The sequence below is a fragment of the Siniperca chuatsi genome, linkage group LG20, assembly GCF_020085105.1.
Source record: "Siniperca chuatsi isolate FFG_IHB_CAS linkage group LG20, ASM2008510v1, whole genome shotgun sequence".
Classification (NCBI taxonomy): domain Eukaryota; kingdom Metazoa; phylum Chordata; class Actinopteri; order Centrarchiformes; family Sinipercidae; genus Siniperca; species Siniperca chuatsi.
In genome coordinates, this window is record NC_058061.1 from 19,438,863 (window position 1) to 19,453,039 (window position 14,177).

At 38.7% G+C, this 14,177-nt stretch overlaps 1 protein-coding gene across 2 annotated transcripts in view; it reads left to right on the forward strand.

Annotated features, from left to right (window-relative positions):
- Positions 1 to 14,177, forward strand: part of LOC122867909 (zinc transporter ZIP11-like) — a 121,286-nt gene that overhangs the window by 96,272 nt on the left and 10,837 nt on the right. For both annotated transcript variants that reach the window (XM_044179356.1, XM_044179357.1), the window contains exon 6: positions 3,446 to 3,613. In XM_044179356.1, coding sequence (XP_044035291.1) covers positions 3,446 to 3,613 — 168 coding nt within the window. The remainder of the gene's footprint in view (positions 1 to 3,445; positions 3,614 to 14,177) is intronic.

Sequence of the window (14,177 nt, forward strand, 5' to 3'; positions counted from 1 at the left end):
GAGCAACAGTCCAGATCATTTGACCTTTGCACGCCAGATAATTCCAATTGACAGCCGCCTACATAGCAAAATGAGACACTTGGAATCCATTAATAGAGGTCAATTGCTTGTGTTTGAGAATGTATGCGAGAGAGACACACGTAGAAGGAGCGGTGGGGAGGGAGCAGAGAGAGAGATGGAAGTCGATGGTGATTAGGATGGACAGGTTACAGGGAGGTAAAGGGTAAAGATTATGGAGTCTGCAGTGTACCACGGGATGATTAATCAAAGTTTAATTGTAGTCATCGAAAATAAGAAATTATAACTTTAATTAAGTTTCCATTTAAATTATGCTTTAAGGATCTCAAAGTACATCGTGGAGCATTTAGCAGCGGTATTTGTATCAGGAGTTAGTGGAGACCAAAAACAGAGCTAAAAGAGAGAGAATGTTGGACTTCCATCAGAAACACAACTCCAAATGAACGCTAATGTTGCTTCGTATCTGCTGGATGTGTAAATAGGCAACTGTCTGCTAACAAGTTTGTTTCAACCGAAAAGGTGATAATAGTGTATGTTAGTGTTGTGTTTACAGCTTGTTTCTTCTGCCCCCAAGTGTTGTTATACATTTAAATGCAAATTTGATTAGACTCCATAAAAGATGGGTAAAAAGTGGAAAAACATGATAAACCTTAGCTCTTGTGTTTTTGGCATATTAACTGTAAATCACAAATGTGTCAAATCTATTGAAAGTCTTGCTTTTTGGCATTTGTTACAAATGCTTTGCATTTCGTTCATCCTAAATAGCTCCATCTGAATATGCTTGGAAGTGGTCACGCTTCCTTTTGTATTTGGTTCCACCAATATTTATGTAACAAATTCTAGGCTTTGTGTGATTTTGCCCATGGCATGAGAAGAGTAGGGGAGATCACTAGGTTATCCAAACCCTTCTCAGTGCATCAAGTAATATCCTCAGCATTCCAGCTAGGGCTGCAGCTGTCAATTATTTTAGTAATCGAGTATTCTACCGATTATTCCATCGATTAATCGAGTAATCTGTCTTTTTTGCTTTATTAAAGAGCAATAGTAAATATGCAAAAGAGAAAATAAGACAGGTCCTTTAAAATGAACAACTAATTGGTTTCCTTTTTAGAACAATCTATTTAACTAAAACTACTTACTCTACTTTGCTTAAACTGCATACAATAATATTATCTGTCAAAACTAAACCCATTTAGTGCATTTAAGTGCCATATTACATTCTGGGTTTTAAAGAAAAAGTGTTCTGATATGCAAAAACAAACACCTTTTGCTTTAAAAAATAAAAAGGTATATATATATACTTAAGTTTCAGAACTACAAGTTTCAACCTAACTACAGCACAGGCATAACGTAAGCCTTTACTGTCTTCTTTGTGGCATTTGTAGGAGGCAAAAACAAGTGGACAGGAGCTGTGACTATCTTAACAAATTGACCGCAGCATTTTATTTTCTGTGGTTACTATCTTGAGCAAAACCTAGCTAACTTAGGAACATCATAACTAGCCACCACATTGATTTACGTTGTTAACTAGCCATTACACATAGCCACAGTTAACGTAGCCTACATTCTTTACTTGCCTTCCTATACCTTGTGTCGAGTCCGCTCTGTGGATTGGATGCACAGACTGTAACGTTATTCTTTCTGCTGAGATGCTGAAGCAGAGACGTCATGCTGTTGTGGTGGGCTAGTTCAGTTTTACAACAGACACACCGTACAGCGTTTTCGTGAACACTTTTTGTCTCTTCTCTGCGCCCCTCGCTATTTTCTCTCTCTTCCTCCTCTTTGTAGTCCGTGCTGTCATATCACACCAAAGACACTCTGAACCGTCTCTGATCGCACACAAGGTAAGCGCATTGTGAGACAGTAATAATCATCCGTGCGAAACACAGTGCACTGTATGTAATTATATGGATTAAACGAAGCATTGATGCAAATAATTTGAATCGATGACTTTTAGTAATCAGGTTACTCAAGAAATCGTTTCAGCCCTAATTCCAACCTCTTGTGTCTCTTGTGTGTCCTTTGGGAGGGCAAATGTAAAATATTAAAACATTACACCATTAAGTTAGTTACCTGCTATGGTGCTCATTACTCTGAATTTAACCATCTTATCCATTTGTTTGATGATGTATTTTTTTTGCGTTATTGAACTTTTTTATGTCAGTAAATGTAATATTGTCTATGCAACCTCCAGTAGAGGCTTTGTGCTAATTAGATTGTCTTGGACCATTAACTTTGTTTTCATGACATTAACAGAGATTGCAATGCTGATAATTGGATTGATATAGGGACAAACCCAGGACATTTTTTATTTTAGATGAGAATCGGAGCTCTGTGTCCCTCAGGCTGCATATATGTACTTGATGACAGACGTCTTAATCAGACTTGAGGCAGCCAACAGAGGCATCTGATTTAATTATTTGTCTTTTAAGTTCCTCTTTGATTTGTAATTGTTAAGTATAATGCTTCACAGGAAGTTTTCATTGTGTAACATAAACTCATTTGAGGGTTTTGTTATGTTGCCTGGTGATATTCAGGCTAACTATTCTCACTCAATACTAACTGGGTAATCTTTGACATTATCATCATCTGTGTGAGTGGAGAGAACTGTGAATGTTGGCTCTCAATCCTCCCCTTGAGCTACAGTGGCCATTAAGGGTTCAGAATTGTTCAAACAAAATAGTTTGTCCGTTGTCCAACCACATCTAAGGGCAAAAGTGGTAACACCTGTTCTGAATGGCCACACTCAAAGGCAGGGACAAAAATCTGCTGTCATGGCGTCTTCCTGGCTGCATGACAACATCTCTCTCCAATAGCTCTGTGTCTTTTGTGTGTCTTTGGCGGCGCATACAGTCACACAGTCTCTCCTTGAAGACATTCATGGTGTTGCACCCAGTTGTGCATACCAAAAATAACGCAAGAATCAAAAAGGAGAGCCTGAGAGAGACGCTCAAACTCAGAAAACATATTTCTCATTCCCATCCATCTGTGATTGGTTTACTGCATCTATAAAGTAAAGAAAAACTTCACACGACAATACTGTGATAGTGTAAATAGCTTCAACAGGATTGATATGTACAGTTTGGCAAACCTGCCTGTAGGTTAGCCATATTGTTAGGTTAAGGAGATTCACACATTAGTGTGAATTAGGGACATTAGTCCCAAAGACACAGCAACAGCAACATCACAACAAATTCTCAGGCAAAGGTTAAATAGACTCAAATTAAGTGTTTTAACACACAAAAAGTCTCAGCAGAGCTCCAACTACCCTCTATCGTGCAATGTATTTAGTGTGCCATCTAGCCACAATTAAGTGTAACTTTACATGTCAAAATAATGTGGGATGTATATTGTTTATCTGTGTGTGAATGTTGAACAATGTTTGCATAATTTTGTTTCAAACAAATTATTCTGCTCTGTCACACAGATAAAGTAGAGAATGGAGATGTGTACCACAGGAGGAGAGGACCTCATTCGGGCAGCTCAGATGGACAGGAAACAGGAAGTAAACAACAGGAAGGGGTTGGGCGGACTGGAAGCAGCTGGCGACGAATTCTTCTCCTCATCCTTGCCATCACCATCCACAACATACCCGGTGAGAACGAGCCATAGGGCTTTCTAAAGTAGCTGACAAGGGAATTTGTCAATGTCAACGCTAAGGTTTTGCTGGTGAAGATAAATTCGAATTCTTATAATGCACTCCTGCTCTTATCACTGTTGTTCAGAGAGTGAAAGTCACCTTGCAAAATCACGAGAGTTACAAATGTAAATGAGGCTCATTGAGTTCCATATAACTGACAGGGGTGGCATTTTGCACATGTATATCCCATCACAAATTTCTGTATAAACAACATCCGCTGTGATCTGGGTAACATAAGCCATCTATAAAAGGCCACACCCAGGTGATATTTCTTTGGGGTCCTTCTTGTTAATTCTGAGTGGCGGCAAAATTCAGGCAGGAAGAGAAGACCTCACTCCTGACAGCCACAGAGATTTCCAGCAAAAGCAAAAAGTGGCAAATGCTCAACAAAAAGACCAAGAAGAAATTTTGGCTGGGCATTCTCTTCCCATGCCTGGCCCAGCAATGGAAGATTACAAGAACCCAGCTGTCTTTCCTTATGTGTTAAAGCTACAGGAAATTTCAATTAGAATCTACATGAAAAGTATAAGACAGACTTTGATAGGGAAGAAAAGAATAATAGATGATCGCTCATCAAGCAAACACGTCAGTCAAATACTATACATCAATGGTCTATGTTGCTCTTGAGTTTATTATCAAGATAGTCGGAGAGCCTTGGGAATCTTGTGGTTTTATTTAACTTGCATTTTTAGCCACGCTAGTGGCATGGCTCTCAGGATGGCAATGTCTGACGGTTAGTCCACCACTTTGGTCCAGACTAAAATGTCTCAACATAGATTGGATGGATGAATTGCCATGAAATTTGGTACAGGTATTCATGGTCCCCATCCTTTGGGGACCATGAATACCTGTATGGGGACTCTGACTTACCTCTGAAATCACTAAAAGGTTGACATTTGTGTTTATGAGTGACATGTCTTGACAGCTATTGACTGGATTGCCAAGAAATTAGGTACACACAGAATGAATTGCAATCACTAACTTCTCATTGAGTCCCATCATCAGCTCAAAATTTCAATTTGTCTAATACTTACTGGTTTATGACCTAATACCTGCAAAACTATCATTCCTATCAGCATCAGCTGTACTTTGTGTTTATTGCTAATTAGCAAATGTTAGCATGCTAACACACTAAACTCAGTTGGTGAAAATGGTAAACATTATACCTGCTAAACATCAGCATGTTTATCATCGTGAGCATGTTAGCATGCTGATGTTAGCATTTAGCTTAAAGCACAGCTTTTAGCTGTGTCTAAGTACAGCCTCACAGAGCCGCTAGCATGGCTGTAGCATAGTCTTGTTTATTTGTACAATAGAAACGAAATGTGAATCATGGGTAAAAAGAAACATGCAGTTCATGTTCTTGATAATGATATTTCCATAAAATTCTTTTCTACCCTGACTGATTTATGTGTTGGGTAGCAAAGGGTTCAGGAAAATGTTCAGCTTCCAAAGGGGAAGAAGGCCAGAAAAAGTTGTGAATCACTGGTTTGTTCTGACTTTTCTTATGGAAGTCCAGACACCAGGAAGACAGGGGTGTTTCTAAGACACTGCCTGTTAGAGAAAATGAAATCAAGAAGATGATGTGAATATTGCACATGACATTAAAGCTAGGGTAGGTAATGTATATCAGAAGTGTATATATGTGTATATCAAAGATGTTTTTGTTATATTTGTTGAAATTCTCTTTAGATCCCCAGAGCAATCAATAAATCAGGGCCGTCATCCAAGCCAAAATTCTAGGGGGGCGCAGGGGGCATTGGGGTCCTTCCCCAGAAAAAAGAAAAAGAAAATAATGATGCAATTTTCTGCAATTTGACATATATATTCAAAGACTATGGCAATAATAGCTTAGTGTAGGACTTTCATGCCTACCTGAGCTCAGGTGTACTGAGTATGAATACACCTGAGGAAGACCAGCTCATGAATTACATACACTAAATCAATCCAACACAACAACCCCATGGATGACAAAACAAGGTTTGTTTGTGTGTGTGTGTTTGAGGCAGAGAGCAGGAGAGGGACACGATCATTTAGCAATGCCAACAAGCTGTTATTGTTACATGAGCTGTAACAGTAAAATATGTGTAGGTAACAAATATAGTATCACTACCAATTTACAGTTCATTCAGAAAAACTCAACTGGTGCTGAGCTCCATAGAAGACCCAACAATGGCAGTGCTGTGCCACATCCTGCACTAAATCTTGTTTACCAGCCCAGGTTGTTTTGTACTGAGTCCGGGCTGAAATGATCACTGAATGAAAATACCCTTTTTTTTCCTCGCTTGGAATAAATTGTTTCAGTATCTATGAAAAATCCATTCTAATAGACAGGTTTGTCCTGGAATACACCTTGCATTATTGAACACTACACAGAGGCCAGCAGGTTGCCATTCTGTCAAACCTAATTAGACTAATAGCGTGTCAATCATACATCAAAAACGACGTCCAGGGAAGAGCGGTGTGCAATATTTGGAGTTGTTTCTGTCAGTGATGAAACAACAGCTCTAAACTAAACATTTACTGTACGTCAGGAAATAAAGATGATTCAATTCATGTTAAAGACAACAGGGAAGCAATTAACAGTTATTGTTGACATTTCTAGGATCTGACAGCAAGACCACCAACACAATTAACACCTGTTTAGTTAAAAAGACACAGTTTTGAGTTTCATTTGGATTAAAGGTTTATGGGGACTTTTTTCCCCGTCTTTATTAGAGATCTTGGGCCTGGGTGGGAACTAGTGCTGATGTGGGCCTTTAAAGCCCACTCAGACAGTGTATGTGAAATTTGCGACACAAATAATCTTGACGTGATTCTGGAGACTTGAGTTATGAATCTAGATTAATATATTAAAGAAGAATAATAATGTTAGAAAAAGAGAGCAGTGAATCAAGTCTTTATTTTCCTGACAACCGATGTACTTTGAGTCAGTCCGACTGCAGCCAACCACACAAACAGGAGGAAAAGTGCATTTGCACCAGCATTGCACCAGAGATAATATTGGAGAGAAGATCTGCAGCAAAGGTGTGCTGTTGTTTTTGTATAATTCTCAGACAATGCAATATTCAGTAGTTTCATTATAAGAACATTGTTGCATAGCACTATAAATATGCAACAAATCTCAGTATTTCTCCTGTGGATTTCAGTTTTTTATTGCTGCAGTCTCATTTTGTCTTTCTGATCAGGCAGCTAAAGTTAGATATGCTTTCATGAGACTTCATACTTTTGACTTCACAGCATTTTTAAACAGATTCTTGCATATTTTACTCCAGTATATCCATCTGATGGTTTGATTAAATGTGGAAATATATAATGCACCATGAGCAGAGCATCGAGCTATGGACAATTAACGATTTGCTCACATCAAATTAATGAGGAAATGCAGTTTCATTTGTTTGAATGATTTTCCGCCTTACACTTGATTGATTTCCATTCGTTCTATCAATAACAACAACACCATTTTCATACTGTGGATAAAAAGCAAACTGGGGACACTTGTAGTGTGTAGGAGGAGAATAAACGGTGGCAGCTGTGTTACCAGGGAGTACTCCACTAAAGGCCACTTCATTAATGAGAGAAAATGTTTACTGGTCACTGCAAACACCTCATAATTGTAACATATGCATGCTAACTGTGCTCCTGTACAAACACACTTACATAAAGACATCCATGCACATGCCGATATAATCAGACACACATTCACATAAACCACACATACGCACAGTACCACACATTTGCAGGTAAAGATATACCCACAGAGATCTCCTGTGAGACTGTCAATGAAAGAGACCTCCCACAGTCTCAACTCCCAACCAAAAAAACAAAACACATTGAGCTCATAACTCATTAAGTCATGCCTGAAATGATGTGATTGACCAAGTATCTCAGGTGTAAACAGATCTGATAAGTTGAGCCCAACCATGCATTCGTCTGTGATGGACTAACCGTGTGCAGGTCCAGCTTGGAAGAAGAGAACAAACTCGGGTCCAGGAGTCAGATGTAAGATCTACAGTAGTGGAAGGAGTGCTCAGATCCTTTACTTAAGTAAAAGTACTAGCACAACAATTTAAAAATACTCCATTACAAGTACTTGTCCTGCAGAAAAAGGGCCCATGTGACTGACATATTAGCTTAGCAGGATAGTTTTAATTACTTTATATAAAGTTTGGTAGGTAAGTCCAGTAGTTCCCAACCCAGGGGTCAGGCCCCCTTCAAAGATAAATCTGAGGGGTCGTGAGATGACTAATGGGGCAGGAAAGAAGGAAAAACAAAGTTCTGCTTTACGATTTTGTATTTTTTTTATTTATTTATTTTTTGGTCTTTGTTTTTTTGTGAAATATTGGATAATTCAATCACATTTTACATTTTACACACAGACTCACTAGTCATATTAGCAGCCATATTAGCAACCAGGCAGTTTTAAACAAGTCTCCACCATATTTAATACCCCTCTTTTTTGGACGTGAGCACAAAGGTGAACATTAAGGTTTTAAGTCAAGTGTCTATAGTAGATGTCTGTCTTTCTTGCCCCAGTTTAACCTATTACTAGCACACGCAGTTTTGCTATATTGCACAATAAGATGTAGAACACAAAGAGTAAAATAATCTATACTGAAATTAAATTCAAGGAAGCGCTTAACAGCACAAAAACTGTAAGCCAAGCAGTCAAGAATTCATTATGAAGCATGATCGAAATTTAAAGTGTTTTTCAATTCTCCAGCCTTCTCATAAAGGCTGCTCTGTAAAACTCTGCACTTGCAAAGTTCATAGTTAAGATATCAAGGGATTTAATCTCTATTCACGCTGATAAATATTTTTAGTACATGACAAATATTCACCATGTTGTTTGAGGTGTATGAATACACCCCAGAGACAAGGTGTGCAGTCTATAGTGTAATGTAAAATAACTTTTATGAGTCTATAGTTGAATAGAGGCACCACAGAATAATGATGTCATTTAAATAGTCTGTGGATTATTGTAATGCTAAACAGCACCTCATCTTTTCTTTACACAGTTAGTGTTCTTGAACTATGGCAACATCTGCATACAACATGGAAGTGAATCCAGGCATGACTCTCAGTACAAGCTGTATTCACACTCCTTGATTAAGTCACAATCTAAATTTGACCACTGCCGCCGACTGAGCCTTTTCTGCAACGTCGTCAGCTGTTTGAGGAATCTAATGGATCTGTTTTTTCAGATCAGGGCCCATATTTATCAAGCGCTTCGGAATAACTCCAGGGAGTCACGCTAAAAATACTCCCGCAGTACTTCTAAGTAGGACATGAGAGTCATTTATGAAGCCTTACTTTCAGCACGAAGGACCACTACTAGGAGAGAGTGTGACGTCGATGTTCTACAATACTCGCAAAGTAGAAATCACGATGACGTGTTGTAGTTTTCTGACAGTTGCAGTTTGACATATGTATAAGCCACACTGGTATAGGTAAATACGGGCAGCCAAGTTATCTAGGTTAATATGCAAAAATATGACGCCAACTAGCTTATATCTTATATTATTTACCAATACGCCATTTGCAATAGGCTGTAAGTAAACACTGGCAAGCCACTTGCATGGCTTAAACAAATGCATATAATTAAAAATAGTAGCTCTAATCAGCCTAATCTGATTCAGCTGCGTGACTTGTCAGCTCTATTTAATAGCTTTACACTGCCTACATTAGTGCACCTTTCAACTGCAACTGCTGTTAACTTGCGTGCCTACAGATGGGGAAGATTATAGCTGTAATATCACCCAGAGCTGGGAAATACATCATGACAATATAAACATATGTCTTAAATCTAGCTCTGCTATCGGTAATTGTAAACAAATAAACAAATGAGTTAATGAATAAATAAACCCACAATTTGCGTGAATGCAGCTTGTTTTTCCACAACTTGATGCTGAGCGGTGGCAAATGTATTTTTCCTTGTCACTGTGAGGTTGTTGGGACTTCGATTTTGTGGAGAGAGCATGTGCATCTCTTTTGCATCCCGCCCAAGGCTCGTCATTAAATTATAAATTTTTTTGCCAGAACGGTATCTTTTAATAGGCAATGCAAGTTTATTCGTATAGAACATTTCAACCACAATGCTATTCAAGGTGCTTTACATAAAACATAAAAGGCATCAAGACAAAATGTAAAAGCAACATAAGGCATTACAAAAACATTTAAATACAATTAAAAAGAGTTAAATAGAAAATAAAAATAAGATAAAACAGGAGAGGAAAAGTTACAGTGCAGTACAAGATATAATAATAATAAATAATAATAAAAGGCAGCGGCAAACAGAAAAGTCTTCGGCCTTGATTTAAAAGAACTGAGAATTGCAGCGGACCTGCAGTTTTCTGACAGGAAGCAGACCTGTCCCGGAAGGCCTGAGAGGTGTGGATGGGTCATAACGTAGCAGAAGATCAGAAATGTATTGATCAATCGACATCTCTCCTCCCGCAGAGTGTGTGCATGTCTCTGCCTCTATGCTATGCCCTGGTGCCAACTAACAGGTTAGGAGTGATAGGAGTGATTTCCTCAGTTAAGGAAGTTGCTAAAATGCTCTTACTTCTACTCCTGAACATAGGACCAACTAACTTGACCAGTTAGGACTGATTTCCTACTCTGAGACAGTTGATGAATATGGGCCCAGACCTCCTTTTTTCTTACTGGTATGCTGCGGTGGGCCCTTGATTCTAATGATACTCTCTAGAGGTTATAAATGGCATTTTGCTTCATGAGTTTGTGTGTGTTCATATAAGCACCAGTGTCTAGAATTTATGAAGGACCATGCTGTATCTTAACTTCTCTAGTCACGGGAATATGTTATTCACGCTCATTTCATTGCTTATATACCATACTTTGTTATTTCTGAAGTAAACATGTAGTTATAGCTATCCTATTGTATTTCCGTGTTGTGTGTAATTTTGCAGCCCCAAATTGCTTTTTGGCTCCTTTGAAGTGCTTCATCACCCAGTAATCATGTAATTTACCGTCAGCTACAAACACTGGGGACCTTGCGTCCTTCCTCTTAGTGGCTCAGCTCTGTGATAACCCCATTTTGTGATTCAGGCTGATGAAAGCCGTCTATTTTACATAAAAATCTTGATTCAGCTTTTATACTGATATTGAACAGTAATTTGTTTCATTACTGTGCTGAAAAAAAATCACCCATTTAGTGAGTGCTTTTTCCCACGGTGTGATAAGTGCACTTATTTTTTGACACCTAGCTGTCCCGGTGGGGACGGAAGCCCTCACCCTGGTGTTGTCACTGCTAACTCTTGAACTGCACAAGCAGCAGCTGCATAATAACGTACCGATCTTCAAAGACGCTCCGAACATTGTGTGACACTGCAAAGACAGAGCCGTGACAGAGGTTTGGCGACGGCCTATCAAACTGAGCAGGAGATTGATGGCCGTCCATTCTCCCCCCATTAGGGTTGATCCCTGTTAGTGTGATGGATGGAGCAAGGTCGTTGACAGCTACTGCTAGCAGTTGGTCTAAGCAGAATAAGAGAGAAACTGGAATATCCTAATATGACTGGAAATAGAGTTGGAAGATTGTTCAGAAACACGCAAAACTAATTAACTAATTAAATTGAAGGAAATAGACTGTAATAAACCATTTTTTATATTCTTGTCCTGGTAAGTGTGACTGAGCAATTTGTTTTCTTTAGCAAGGTCATTTTCCTGGACTTTTACAAAACTAGTTGGAGATAAATAGCCACTAACATAATTTTATTAAACTTGTTGTAAATATAATCATTGTCTGTAAATACAAAGTACCAAGTATACCAAAACTTAAGTTAGGCAGTTGTAAGAACTTACCAAGGAATAATCATTAGTCATTTTAAAATCATGTCAATGGTTTTACTATTATGTATCAGGTGGTTGTTTTCTCAGCAATTTAAACCGGACTAGAGCTGAAACAGTCGATTAATTGATCAGTCGACAAAAAAATATTAGGCAACTATTTTAATAATGGATTAATCATTTTAGTCAATTATCATGCAAAAATGTCAAACATTCCCTGGTTCCAGCTTTTGAGGTTTGAGGATTTTCTGCTTCTTTCAGTCATATATGATAAAAAACCATTCAACATGGTATTTACCTGAACTTTAGGTTCAATTCATTTTCTCTTTTTAAGAGAAAGTAGAAGCAATTTATTTATAACTGAGAACAGAATTTCTCTTTTACAAAGAGACACTCAAGTTAGCAGAGTGGTGAGTATGACATGACTGTTGTTTTTGTAGTGATTGAATGAGTGATGTTGAAATGCACATTATCCTGAATTTATCATAACAGCAGGTAAATATGGAGGCAGTTTTGAGTTTGCAGTAACAGCAAACTGCATCAGCAGCAAATTGAAGCTACAATTTTATAAAATCTACTTATAAATACTTATAAAATGGGGGTAAATAGGAATAAAGGTTTAAATACGGGCCTAAAGTTGAGGAAAATAAAGGCAATGGGACAATATTTGAGAATTTACAATATGCAAAGTCTTGGAGAGTTAAGTGAATTTTATAGAAGATTTTCCATCAGGGCCAACGCAGAAACACACACTGAAGAATACTTTTTCAATACAAACGTCTTTTGGAGTCACTCTAAATACAAATGATGAGTTACCACTAATTAAATTACTTTAGATGTTGTAGTGTTGCACAGGATTAAGTCATTTTTATCAAGTAATTTGTGTTTTATGATCTAGTAGATTACTGTACTTTTTGAAATGTCACCTCGCTATCCCTGATGACGGGAGGATGAAAAAGCAACAGCATAAAGAGCAATGAGAGTAGACTTTGATGTGGTTTAAAGAAACATCTCACCCCAAAACAGATGAGAAAAAAGGAGTAAAATTAATGTAAAACCTCGCAATAGCAAAAAAAAAAAAAAAGGGAGAGGGTGCTGATAGAGAGGAGGACCACTAATGGCACAGTGAAAAAAGGAGTGTGTAGACGGCTGTGGAAAGGAGATTAAAGGAAAGTGCGATGGAAATGCTGTGACAATGGGCTGTCAGCAGCAGTATTGTCAGACTTGCTTAAAAGAGCATAGAACATTAAGCAGGAATTGGATAGGACCAGCCGCTGCGCACATGCAGGCACACACACACACACACACACACACACACAATTGTTTCGAGACAGAAGCACATACACAGGCAAGTTCACACATTTTTGACCAAAACCAGTCTGACTTTCCTCCAGGGAGTGAAAAAAGCACAAAAAAGGCATACACAGGTGACAATATAAAATATTTCTCATTTCTGCCATGACAGAATTGAAGACTCACACTCTTTAGCACACGCCAAATTCACAGGAATCATCTCAACCAGTCTTCACTGTTTTCCAGTGACACTAGTTCTTCTCTGCTGGAGTTTATACAGTGTGTGTTTTTGAAAACCCTCTGACACCGTAGCAACATTTCACGACTTGATGCCTGTTGTTCGGATTCCCTGACAAAACTTGCTCTTAACGCATACCGACCATAACACAGTTGGGTGAGAAATTAATGGAAAAACCAAGTGTCTCAGTAAGGTGCTGGGCCAACACGAGCCTCCAGAACAGCTTCAGTGCTCCTTGGGATAGATTCTCTAAATCTATAGAACTCTACTGGAGGGATGAACACCATTCTTCTGAGAGATATTCCCTTTTTTTGTGTTTGATGATGGTGGTGGAGAGCACTGTCTAATAGGATCTGGTGACTGTGAAGGCCATAGCATATGATCCACATAATTTTCATACTCATCAAACCAATCAGTGACCCACTGTTCCCTGTGGATGGGAAAAGGTTACATGAATAAAGGAGATGTGTTTCTTTGCTGGAGCCCCCTGCATTGGCACCCCACTGCGTCGCCAGACTGACCTCATTCAAATGAATGAGAGGGCTGTGTTTTTTCACACAGGGCTAAAATTGCTCTGAATATGGCCTAAGACTACCGCCATTCTAGCAGCTCCGCGAATGACACTCTCTAAATGCTAAAGTCAGCATGCTAACATGGACACAATGACAATGCACGCTGATGTTTAGCAGGCAGTATTTACCATGTTCACTATCTTAGTTTAACATGTTAGCATATTAACATTTGCTAATTAGCACTAAGCACAAAGTACAGCTGAGGCTGATGGGAATGTCATGAGTTTTGCAGATATTTGGTCATAAACCAAAGTATTGGACAAATTAAAATTGAGACCAGACAACGGCACTAGATAAAATACCATTCATACTGACGGGAACATGACCAAATTTCATGCCAATTCATCCAGTACTGTAGTTGGTGAGAGGTTTCACACAAAACAACAAATGTCAACCTCATGGTGGCACTAGAGAAAGACTCAGGGGATCTCCAAAGTCATTAGGATACCATGGATGTCTGTACCAAATTTTGTGCCAATCCATCAAGTAGATGTTGAGATATTGCCCTGGATAGGTGAAAACTTTGAGCTGCTGCTGGCACTACATGGAAAGTCAGGGGATCACCAAAGCCATTCATCCTCCAGGGGCCATGGATATCCGCACCAAA